Genomic DNA, 13,084 nt, shown 5'->3' on the forward strand with positions numbered 1-13,084 from the left:
TGACATATAGGGTTAATTTTTTTATATCTTCTTTTCTCTTACTTTTTTCAGTTTTTTAAAGTTTTTTCAGTTTTTTATTGGGGGTTAAAAAAATGATTTTTTAACATTTATAGTTGTTTATTTTTAAAATTAGTATATATATTTACATTAAAATAAAGTAACAGGTTCCTCAATTTGTTCCAGACGTTTTAATATATCATTTGTATAGTTTTGGATTACAGGGTGCATATGGCGACGGTTTTGGTTGACGATGGCAATTTCTTTTTATTTTATTCTGTAATTTTTTTAAACTTATTTTTGTAAGTATCTTTTTTCAACATCTATGTCCCCCATGATGTCATATAAAACCTTTGGGGGTCATTCACATTGTCTTTTCAAAAAATATATATATATTTCACACTTTTCCACTGTAGCTGGCAGCATACATAGGAATCCCAGCTACAGGAAAAAACATCCCACGGTAATGGCAATAGTCACTATCAGAGCCGATAAAGGTCTGCTAGGTTCCTTCAGCTCTGCTGTAACAGAGGGCATCAAGTGGTCACGTGATCACCGCATTGAACAGCGGAAGTAACACTTCTGCTTTCTCTCTGCAGTACATAGCGCTCATTGAGCACTATGTAGCCTGGTAAGGAGAAGGCAGAAGCGGTTAAAACCTACTGCTTTCCTGAGAGAGAATTTTTGTTTTTTTGAGCATGTCTTCTGATGAAGAGCAAGTTCTTGCAGCTTGGCCACAGTTTCGCAGATTTTAAAAGCCATGTGAGACGCTGAAGGAAGAAGAGGTGGTTCGGAGTTTACCTTCTGGTCTTGCAGAGTGCCCATAAGGATCATTTTTACACCCTCTACAGTGACTTGATGCGCCATCCTGAGAACTTCAATGCCTTTTGTCCTTTGTTGGTCACCTTGTTCAATAAACGTCTGGAGGTGGTGTGTCCTGGGCATATGTACACCAACACCAACATGTGTCAGTGCATTTCTCATGAGGAATGGCTCCTGGTCACCCTGAGGCAAGAACATGTTCTATTTTATTTTATAATGACACTCTATGTCCCAAATGAAGCAGTGCACTGCATAGAGTCCCTTGTTCCTAATCATGTGTCTTTATAGTTAGTGCACAGGTGAGGAATAGTTTTATATGCCGCATGTTGACTTAATTTTTTTATTTTGTGTTTCAGGTTCCTCACTGCTGGAAATTCATTCGCTTTACTGCAATTTGTGTTCCTGTTGTGCAGCTCTTCGATAACAGGGCTTGTCAAGAAGACTTGCAACATCATTTGGCAGCAGCTGAAGACATCGGTAAAGGCCCCGACACTTGTCAAGACCGGATGGACATCAATGATAGATTTCAGGCTACCGTGTACTTTCTGAACTGCCTAGGGATAGCGAACACATCCATGTGAAGAAACCGTCACACTCAGGGTCCCAATGTTACAATTCTAAGCAGTATTTCTTAGTAGTGCAGTTGGCTTTGGCTGATAGTAACTATCGTTTTATAATTGTGGATATTGGAGACTCTGGGGGCACTGTGGATGCTCGTATTTTCAGGGCTTCCAAAATAGGTCAGTGGCTTCTTTCTGATCAGCTGTCCTTTCAGAACCACATATCCTTCCTGGCTCTTCAGGTCCACCAGCCCTATTCTTTATTGTGGCAGACGAGGGCTGTATCCTGACCACCAGTGTTCTGCTCTCCTTTGCTTGCAGAGAGTTGGATGCCATGAGGTGCATTTTTAATTACCAGCTCACAAAGGCTCGGTGTTTCATCAAGTGTGTTTTTGGCATTCTCACCAGCAAATGAAGAATTTACCAGAGCACATTGCAGATGCATCCCAAGAATGTGTGAGCCATAATTAGAGCTTGCATGGTTCTGCGTAATTTTTGCTGGGCCAGCGACGAAGGTTGGAATGCGGATTAGGATCAATTTGCAACTCTCTCACCAGATGTTGCAGCTGACCAAACACTGCACGGCAGGCCTGCATCATCTGCCCTCAGAAGTCAGGGACTTCTATGCAGACTACTTTCTGACCCCCTCAGGGAGAAGTTCCGTGGTAGATGGGCTGATGGATTCTGTTTACGGAGGCCAATGATCTGGTCTCTCCAAATCGCTTTATTTTCATTTTAATGAGCTTACATGTTTTTTTTTCAGAGTTAGACTCTCAAGAAAACGAGGATCAAAATATCCAGGTTTTGTAATATCCCCCTAATCCCCCTAAGAAGTAACACATTAACGCATTTTGCGTACATTGGCCAAAATCTAAACCAATCCCTCATTTCCCTTTTTCTTCCTAAAAAATAATAAAATAATACTTTAACTCTTGCGCCTGCCTAGTTTTTTGTTTACAGAAGTAGCAACAAGGTCTACAACCTTTGGTTTATGATCAACTTTAGTGTTCACATCCAGTAACATAATTTATACAATTGCATTCAGATATTGTTCAGGAATTTCTTCCCACCAATCCTGCTGAAGTTCCCACTGAAATTTGCTGCACTTTTGGTTGCTTTGCTTTCACCTTTCCATCTACTTAATCCCAAACAAATAAGGGTTTAAGTCTGGAGGAGGTGTGTTGCAGCAGTTCTGGAATTGCTGCCTTGCTGAGAAGTCTGGAGCTGGTTTTGGAGATATTTCTGCATCTTCAGGGCTCAGTGGGTGTGGTGTTTGGTGTGACGTGCTTGGTCGCACCTGTGAGTGATTACTGGGGCTATTTTACCTGGCCTGATACCAAGTTCAACTGCGGCTGATTTTCAGTCTCTGTCTGGTTGAGCTAGCATTCAGAGCTCTGATCCTGTCCTAGATCGTTCAGTTGCCTGCTGCATCTCAAGCTAAGTTCTGTGCTTGTTTTCAGCTCTAGTTTTGGTTTTCTTGTGTTATTTCCCTTTCCCACTTAGGGTCAATTAGGGGCCGAAACACATAGTCACAGCTGTCCTTATTGGGGCGATCGCCCTGCATTCAGGCAGGGCCCATTTCCTGTGTTAGGTTATATAGGGACAGTGTTTCGCATATTTTGGTTTTATCCCGGTTTTGTTAACTCGTTCATTTGCATTTGTGGGAGATCTGCAGGTGACAGATCCAGCGTGTCCTGGTTGGACGTAATACTGTGTAGGTTATGCCATTCTTTGAAGCCAACCATCTTCTTCTTATCTTCTTAAGTAGTTATGATATAACCTTGAAGTATGTTTTGTATCATCGTCCTGCTGAATGTCACTCTATGTCCAAAATGAAGCAGTGTACTGCATAGAGTCCCTTGTTCCTAATCATGTGTCTTTATAGTTAGTGCACAGGTGAGGAATAGTTTTATACGGTGCATGTTGACTTAATTTTTTATTTTGTGTTTCAGGTTCCTCACTGCTGGAAATTCATTTGTTTCACTGCAATTTGCGTTCCTGTTGTGCAGCTCTACGATAACAGGGCTTGTCAAGAAGACTTGCAACATCATTTGGCAGCAGCTGAAGACATCGGTAAAGGCCCGCCACTTGTCAAGACCAGATGGACATTAATGATAGATTTCAGGAGCCAATTGATGCTGCATGGCTTAGGGAACTCTTTTTTTTAAATTTGCAATCTTAGCAGTGGCTTTCTAACTGATACTCTACATGTCAAACCTGGAGACAGAAGTCTTCTCTTTACAGTTGAAATTGACTCTTGTTTAGTTTTTGCTGCATTAAAGGGGTTTTCCGTGGAAAATACTATTGATGACCTATCCTGTTAGCAATTTCTCTGTAGGACAGACCTACATTTCTACATTCCCTTTTGCCGAAAGCCATCCCAGCAATGATTGCTCCTGTGTTTTTACACAAGAGATATCATCGCTCAGTGACTGCAGGCAGAGTGAGTCAGAGATCATTTCGGCCGGTCTGCTTCCATTCACAGTAAACAAGCCATCATTCATAGATGAATGAAGATCAGTTTAATACAGAACAATGCAGTGGCAGACAAATGATGTATTTTAGGTCTGCATTAAATGTCCGATCAGCGATTTATTGATGATCGGTCTTTCACTGCATGCGTTCACACAGTACAATTATTATGCAGACTGTTCCATCTAATGAGTGATTTGCATGATAATTGTGCTGTGTAGAATGGGGCATAAGACTTACTGTCTGTCTTTTTTGGTTAATTGCTTTTTTTGCCATTATGATGGCAATATGCTCTTTCCTGAAGAGCAGAACTGTCCAAATCCTGCCCTAGAGGATGTAGATGCAGTTTATTCTAATGCTGGTCCAAAGGGTTTGAAAGTAATCGACAAAAGTTGAGACACCTGTAGGAATAGTTTTCATCCAATTTCAAAGTATAAATTGCTTTCAGTGCTGCAGAGCTGCTGTCCTTGAGGTGTTTCCTGAAATAAGCAGTTTTCTTAAAATCATGAATTCAAACTATTGTTAAATTTCAGGTTAATATTTCATAATATTTTTAACTTACCGGACTTGGGCTGTGTTAATATCAAGAATAACTGGAAAAATGGAGGCTCTCTAAAACCTCTGACCGGTAGTGTATGTAGCACAATAGCAAGCTTGATCTTTCGTGGAAAAAGAAAAAAAGATTTTCCATTTGTCCCAGACACCCAAGCAAATTAAAACTGGCAGCAATGTAAACATTGCATAAATCAAGCAAAGAAAAGTTTGTGCCAACAGAGGGAGCAAACTATGAAATGCAAACGCAATGAGTCACCTACATTGCACAGACAAAATTCTACTGTACCCATGTACAGTGCACAGCTATTTGCTAACAAAAAACACGGGTCCACAGCATTCTCATCACTGAAAAAAATAAGAGGCCTGAAAAGCACATTAAAAAAAGAAGTATCTTGGTCACATATATAGCAGAGCAGAGTAGGGGAGACTTCGCCTGTAGTCATTTGCTTGCAAAAAAAAAACAGAGCCCAACATCATTTTCAGGAATGAAAATGGAAAAGGAACTGAATTAAATAAATAAAAGATTAAGTATACTTACCTAATGTATTTTTTTATTTCCATCCCCCAATCTCCCCTGGAAGACTCCCTGGGCCACCTCTTTGCAACAGGTGTCTTGAAAATTCCCCTCTTTATATTCCTCGCAGGTGGTGTCCCACAATGTAGGCTTTTGCTGAATTAGGCCAATTAAGCCCTCTATGTCCACATTCCTAGGTATGGTAGTGCTGTAGCTGTGCTGCTCTAGGTCTTACTTCCTACTTTCTTCTTTTCTTTTTTAATTGCCTAGCAACAAGCAAAAACTGAGCGTATACAGATGTACTTTGCATATTCTTTGCGGGGTTTTTTGCACACAGATTAACCCTTTGCAATCCAATTTTGGATTCAGGGTTTCCTAGGGGGTTTTCTCTTTCTGCCATTATACAATGGCACCATCTGCTGGCTGGAGCCAGTACTGCGGTATGGGACATGCTGGAGAGGCCCCCGACAACAGAGCGGCCAGTAATATACAGTAAGAATACCCTGTCGGACGTCTTTCGACATCGGAGCTGTACAGCCTTCAATCAGAATGTCTTTAGACGTCAGACAGTGGATTGGAAAGGGTTAACTTGAATTTTCCATTGAAATCAATGGACGCTCAAAAAACACTGAATTTCCTTGCAACTGCGTATTTGTTGTATATTTACGCACTCCCATAGACTTGAATGGGCAGCTTTGGGCCACAAAAATGCATCAAAGTAGGACATGCTGGTTTTTTTAAAACTTGATCAAAAAAATATGCTCATCTGAATATCCAAATACAAATCAGTGGGGACCATGGTATCCATATTATCCACGTAAATATGCTCATGAGACTAAACCCTTAATAAATCTGTTTCATATCTCATAATGACAAGAATTTATCAAATTAAATTGTGGAAAAATATGAAAGCAAACACAATGCGTAGCTAGCTGTGTAACATTTTATTTCGGAGCGGCATACATATTTCTGGTCAACAGAAAGGTTCAGAGTTGTGTGATAGAAAAGCTGTACAAATGCCAATATACAGTTTGAGCTTAACCAAAGTAACTATAACCTGGGTTCATTCAATGGGGTAAATCCTTCAGCAGAAGCCGCTTTAAGAATTGAGTAAATCCTTTTTTTTCCCATGATGCGTTTTTTTCATAGCATGCAATTGAATGCTAAAATGGTGTGGGATCCGTGTAGAAAAGAAGCTGTGTGAATGGGACACAATGGAGTACATCTGAAACTGGTTCATACAAAAGTGTGGAAATGGATCTCAGAGGGGAAAATGGAGGAAGAAAAAAAATTAAAATCTTGATTTAAAAAAATTATATATATATGACTAAATAAATAGAAATTAAGTATAGCCAGCACTTAAAAAAATTAAAATATTCATGACTAAAACAATAAAAGGTTTGTACAGTAGGCTACTTTGGAGAAAATTGATGTGTTTGGATGATAAACTTCTAGGCAGAGCTTAAAGAGATTGTACAAGATTAGAAAAGGATCAATCTTTTTCCTCAAAAACAGTGCCACTCGTATCCCTAGTCTGTGTCTGGTATTGCAGCTCAACCCTATTTAAGTGACACATGCCCCGCTGCAATATCAAAAAGAGCCTACAGTAGAAGTGATACCGTTTTTGGAAAAAAACAAACTTTTTTCACATTGTGTACAAGCCCCTTAAAAGGTGTTGTCAGGCTTCAAAAAGCGTCACTTCCTGTTCTCCTGGCATCAGCACTCACATCCTGGGCGCCATTGTGGCAGGAATTCTGAATGCCGACACATCAGTTTCTGATTGGCTGCAGTGGTCACATGATATCCACGGTCAGTACAGACTGGGAGGGGCGCAGGAGCCATTGCACTGTTTCTTGGGGGCGGAATAGAGGCGAGTATTTCTTCTTTTGTATTGCTTCTAATGATTATTGTATTGCTTCTAGTGATTTACTAGGCAATCTTGAGGTCAGTCTTGTGCATTCTCCTTTTTCCTCCACAAGAATTTTTCATTCTTTACCCAAAGTGAATCATTCGAGCTGTCCTTTTTAGAAACTGAAGGCAAAATTGAAGTCTCACAAGCTTTTTTAATTACAGACAAGTCAGTGAGCCTGTTGATACTTTCATCATTTTGTTCACTAAGAATATCCCAGAAGTCTTTAGAATGGCGCCTTGGTTTGGTTGCTGCAGGTTCACCCTGAGACGGCATTGACAAGACAGCAGACCGATGATTACTCTGAGAGGTAAAAAGATCATCCAGTATAGATGTGTCACCAAGTAAGTCGGAAACAAGGTCTCTCTTCATTTTCCTCGGCAGATTTTTGTGTTTTAACAAGTGGTCCTCGGTGACATCGTTGATTTCTTTGGAAAAACTTGTACTAGACTCTGTTATTTTCAAGTCTGTATGTAGCGACTGTTTACTTTCGTGGTAGTTACTACTCTTTTCCATAGACATACTTAGAGATGGTTCGGTATTCCTCATGTCTGGGAGATGATTCTTTTTTGTCGGATTTATTTCAGTTTTCAGTTCACAGTCATCACTAATATCGAAATCCACAGGTTCAGTTTCCTTATTTGTGTAGTTTGGAGATAGAACTATACTTTTATTTCTTTTCATTTTGATTACATTATTTTTGACCTTAGATTTACTTTCTTTTCTTTCATTTTTAGTTAGAAGAATTTTATTTGGGTAAAGATCCTCCACCTCAGAATATCTTCTGGCATAAAATTCTCTAAGCATGGCTTGTCTCACATGTGATTTTACACTGACGAGATGGTGAGCAAGCTCTTCTGCGGAAGCCATTTTGAAATATGCCACCATTTGAGAAAAATGTCTCCTAAAAAAAAAAAAACAAACAATGTAAGTTTTTTTTTTTCATATTGCCCTATATTCTGTAAAATACACATTTATATTATAAAGTTAAAAAAATATAGTCCATGCAAAAGCCATAAAAGCATTAGTCCTGGTAAGATGTGGTTGGGCTTCACACTGTAATGCCCCAACAGTCATTGTTTTATAAATGATTTAACCAATGTTATAACCCTATTGTTCAGTAGAACCACAGGTGGTCCATATGTTGCCTCTGTAATATGGACACAAATGTGCATCAATTACAGCTATGCGAAACCAGTCTTAAAAAAAGGACTGACCAAAGTCTCTCACTTTCCAGTTAGTAACATTTTTAACGTAGCTCTTTCTTTCGCCCAACAGGTTGGAAGTTTTAAGACTGGTCATGAACTTTTACATATGAAGTGGTGTTTTATGAATGTATGGTATTTTTGTACTTCTGCTATTCTTTAATGCCAATTAACCTTTCTACATTTGGGACAAACTTATAACCATCGTGGTTAACTATTTGTGTACATGAACTGCACCGTTTCCACTATAAATCCAAGTGAAGAAGAAACATACTTGAATATGACTTTTCTTTCAAATACTACAGATCAGCATGTGGACTGGCAAACCATATTAGTCTAATGAAACTGGTGGTGGTCATATGAGTAAACAGAAGAACACATGCAAATATTTTGTGATGAAGACATTTGTCAGCAAGTACAACCTAAGGTTTAGTCAAAACCATTTGTTAACTTCTTGCTATACTTAGTAATGATGTGTGCCTTTTTTAAGTGGTAATTACTTAAAATGCTTCTCACTGTTAATCAAGACCAGACTTTCTTGCAACATGCAAACTGTTTCCTGAACACATATGTACAAAGTTGTGATTCTGTTCAGTGTAACAGCCAGTGTTGCTATGCAGACATTAAATTCCTTACTTTTATCTCCATTTTCCCCTCATTGTTCTAAAGTCCAACAGCTCTAAACCTTCTGGATAAGATCTCATACAAACATAGATCTATAGTCATATAATGACCATCATGCGTTAATATGGACATGTGTAGGTCAACAAACCTAGCCGACCTAATTATTTTACGGGTACATATGCATGTAGCAGAATTTACTATGGATTTTTAGTGATATATAATCACTAGTTCACCGTTGGTTGCCTGCTCTTTCCAATTTATATTGCAGTGTAAAAGGGGCCTTAACATCACAGGCAGGATTAGACTGAAAGGTGTAGATAACATAGGATCCACCATTAACAAATGGTGATAAGCTCTGACTATCTATCTCCCCTCCCTGCAAAATGAACCCTTCATAGGTCGCAGAGCATACCTAGAACAGTCTCCCAAAAAGTCATTGGTTCAGCTCCTGTCCATTGTGTGACCGGTCCATGAAGCTGCTGCAAACCATCTCTCGGGGTTGTCCGGTAACTGGACAACCCCTTTTCAATAGGACCCCCCGGCCTAAAATAAGAAACAGAGATATACCTACCCCTCTGCAGCCCGCAGTGCAGACTCTGCAGCCCAGACATTCTTGTGAGAGATGATGTCCATGAAATTAGGTGACTGCTGCATCCAATGGGAGGCTGCAGTGTCACTGCCCATTCTCCTAGTATCATCGCTCACCTCTCGAGAGCCACGATGCTAGGAGTTCAAGAATGTGACGCAGCAGTCGTCACGCGATTTCCTGTGATGTCATCTTTAAATGCAGCCCAGGAAAGTTGGCAGCCCCCACAATCATGTAGAGACAACAGAATAATAAATTCTAAAATAAAAACAGGTAAGAAAATGGAACATGTTTCACTATTTGGTTTTAATTAATAAAAAAAATCTAGGGAACATATTCCATTTAAAGGGGTTTTGTCATTTAATAAAAAAAAACCAAAACAATACTTACCTATTCCTCCCCAGGCAGTCTTCTTACTGCATCTTCTCCAGTCCCCCAGGTCACCTCACCGCAAGCAGACTGGATCCTTCTCTTCTTTTTATGGAGCATCTATTTTCTGCATTCTTCTTCCTGCAGGTCAGTGTAGGTTACGTCACTGGTGACATAACGTTCACTGCCTAGGAAGGAATGACGATCTATTGCTGTGTCCTCGTGAGAGATCATATACTATTGCAGAGAGACAGCATGCATGTGCAGTCTTAGCAACAGCTCGGCACTCCCTGCTAGGCTATGAACAGTGCCCTGCAGGAAGGAGAATGCCGGTAATGGATACTTCGTCACTGGAAGAAGAAGAATCGGCCAACTGGAGGTGAGGTGACCGGGGGAATGCAGGAGACAGGAGAAGATCGTCGGGTAGAAGATGCGGTAAGAAGACTGACGGGAGAGGAATAGGTAAGTATTGAATTTTGGTTTCAAATGACAGAGCCCCTTTAAGTCCAAGCAGTGATGTTTACTCAATGCATACCATTTCTGCTGATAACTCACATCATCTTTTAGCAGAATAGGGCTTCTAGCACTTCTCTGACCTCTAGGTATGCACTGAACTTTAATATGTTCAGTAAAGGTTAATGCATGTAATAGCAGATTAGCTTCCTTTTTTCTTCAGCTGTTCAAGTTTTCTTGCATAATCTACAGCTGCGGTTCCTTGAACCTTCTGTAGAATGGAATTTCTCTCCGCCTCAGTAGATGCAAAAGCTCTATTTTCTGTCAACTTTAAAATCTTTTTTTTTTTTTCAGTCTGAGGTGGTGGGATGGAAGCAGTAAAACATCACTTTGAGGACCTTTGATGGAAGGCTTGCATTCATTTGCTGTCAGTTTGTAGATGTTTCTCGCAGTTGGTCATCGTTTTAGGTATTTTGGCATCCACCATTTTCTTCTTTGCTAGACTGATTCTGTACTGGTCCATGCCATCTTTGGGTGATGTTTCAGTGGCAGACTGATGTTCTCTTCTCCATTATCGCTTTCTATGTCGTCTTCTTGTGCATTATTGCGCTCTATATCTTCGTCATCTCCATCCCCTACCTCAAGATGTGACTGTACACTTGGAGAGCAGTTGTTGATGGAACTCATTTGTTTCAGTTATATTATTGCAAACATGTTTTAAGCCTAAATATCACATACTAGTTTTGACCCAGTGATATGGGAAGTCAGATTTCAGACTCTCTCAGGTCTCTGGAAATATTAAAGAGCAAAACTTGGCACTATTTTACAGTTTACACAGAGATGCCTTCGAGTAAAACTCAGTGCAGCTTCTACATGCTTGAATGACCTTTGCAAGTCTTTGCAGACTATTATTACATAACTAGCATGTAGTGTTATGAAATTTCTACCCTGATTCCATGAATATTTGCATTTGCTCCCATAGCTAAGTCCAATTGCACCACTATTAGATTATCCATTATTGGGGATAATGGACAACCCTGTCTTGTTCAACTTGAGATATAAAACTACTTAGACAGGAATCCATTATACAGTACAATACCATAGAGTTAGGGAACAAATAGAGGGCCTCCACAGCATTTAAAAACAATCCCCTAAATTGTGTATTCCACAAAAAATTCCAGTCTGCTCTGTCAAACGCTTTTTTTTGCATCTAATGACAGAAGTGCACTGGGGTCCCTCGACCTCTCCATCCAGTCTACCAAACCCAGTACCCTTTTACAGGCATCTCTCAGATGCCAATCTGATCAATAGAAATCAAAGACTTGATTATTACCTTCAAATAGTCCCAACATATTTGCAAAAAAAATTATGTCCCCATTTAAAAGGGTGATTAGTCCACAGGATTGTCTCCAGGTTTCACTGGGGCAGAAAAAAAGGCTATTAATTAGTATTAAATAGCCCTTCACAGTATAGACAATATTAAAACAAAATTGTATTGATATAGTTAAAAAAATAGGGCTTAGGACAGAGATAGATACCACATTAACCCCATATTTGATAGTGAACGACTAAAAGAAATGATAATTGAGGAGGTGATGTGACTACCTGGACAAACATGTAACACAGAAACAAAAATTTAAGATTAAGGAAATAGGCAGGGTCCCCCCTAAATCAGCAATAACTTCCCAGGTAGTCACATATGAGCCCGAAATGCCCCGTGGCCTGCGGGTATGGGGGGGGGGGAATTGAGGTTCCCTAGTTAAAGGGTTGATACTGAAGCCCTACCAGGACCAAAAGTTCAGCTGTCCCTTTATGATCAGACAGAAGTGGCCAAGGTCTGGGCATAGGAGTCTAGCCTACATACCAGTAGAGAAAGACCTACATTGATTTAGTATTTTCAGTAATTCAAATAGGTCAATTCTTAGGTTACAATAGGTAGAATGTTGGTTCCCTTTATTGTTATTGGTTCATTAAAATTGGATCTTGTTGCTTCGTTGGTTCCAGGACTGTCTCCGCGTTTATCTACCTTGGGGAGCATAATAACTAATGTTGTCTTCTAAAATTGCCTTGGGAAAAACTATGCCCTTCCAAGTGATATTAAAAATTCTGGTCAAATATGTGCAGAATATCCTTACAATCTACATAATATTCATTTATAGGGCCATTTGACTCAAGGGTTTTCCTTCTCTTTAGGATATCAATGTGATTGGCTTGTTTAATATTGCTAGCTGATCTCTGGAGAGGTGGAGAAGTTCAATCTTATCTAAGAGGAGATCTAGATCATCTTGTTTTGGGCAGATATTTTCTTGGTCTTCTTTAAATTATATAGGTCCTCATAATAGTCAGAGATAGCTTGAGGAAAAAAAGATTTTACTGCCTTTTGGATTCACCCCCAAAAAATCTAGATTCCTCCTACTCAAGGGTGACCTATTCTTATCGCTCAGCACCTTACGTGCTCTATCTCCTTGTTCATAGTATTTTGCTTGATCCTTCCAGAAAACAGTCTCATAACTATCCAGCAATATTGTTTTAACTTTCCTCTTGCCTTATCCCTTCTTGTACTCATCCCCCTTCTTTTTTCCCTCACCTGTGTTCCTCTTACTCCCTTATTGTTTGGTAATTCTGTATTACATATTGTATTTTTAAGACATCTCCCATCACAGCAGGGCTAAAGGAATCTCCTTCCGTGGCTGTCTCAGCCGTGGCAGGAGATAGCGGCCCCATTGAAAACATGTGGAAACCGCTGGGTGTGAGGTGTTTTCATTTCAAAAACAGCCTCGCATCACTGTGGGGATTCCCTTCATCCCTGCTGTGGCTGTCAGAGCCGTGGCAGGAGATCACTATGTTCTCCCATTTTTTTTCAATAGGGCTGGTGGCAGCAGTGCTGGTACCATTGAAATCAATAGGAAAAGATCGCTGAAAGAATCCCCTGCTGCAGCTGTCACAGCCGCAGCAGGTGATTGTGATGTTCTCCCATTGGTCCCAATTGGGCCGGCGGCAGCCGATGGCCACATTGAA

General features: G+C 40.0%; 1 protein-coding gene across 1 annotated transcript in view; it reads right to left on the reverse strand.

Annotated features, from left to right (window-relative positions):
• Nucleotides 1-5,857: 5,857 nt before the first annotated feature.
• Nucleotides 5,858-13,084, reverse strand: part of ERCC6L2 (ERCC excision repair 6 like 2) — a 96,956-nt gene continuing 89,729 nt past the window's right edge. The window contains exon 19 of the mRNA XM_066604082.1: nucleotides 5,858-7,733. Within this exon, the coding sequence (XP_066460179.1) occupies nucleotides 6,866-7,733 (868 nt within the window). The 3' untranslated portion in view covers nucleotides 5,858-6,865. The remainder of the gene's footprint in view (nucleotides 7,734-13,084) is intronic.

This window comes from Eleutherodactylus coqui, chromosome 5 (genome assembly GCF_035609145.1).
Source record: "Eleutherodactylus coqui strain aEleCoq1 chromosome 5, aEleCoq1.hap1, whole genome shotgun sequence".
Classification (NCBI taxonomy): Eukaryota; Metazoa; Chordata; class Amphibia; order Anura; family Eleutherodactylidae; genus Eleutherodactylus; species Eleutherodactylus coqui.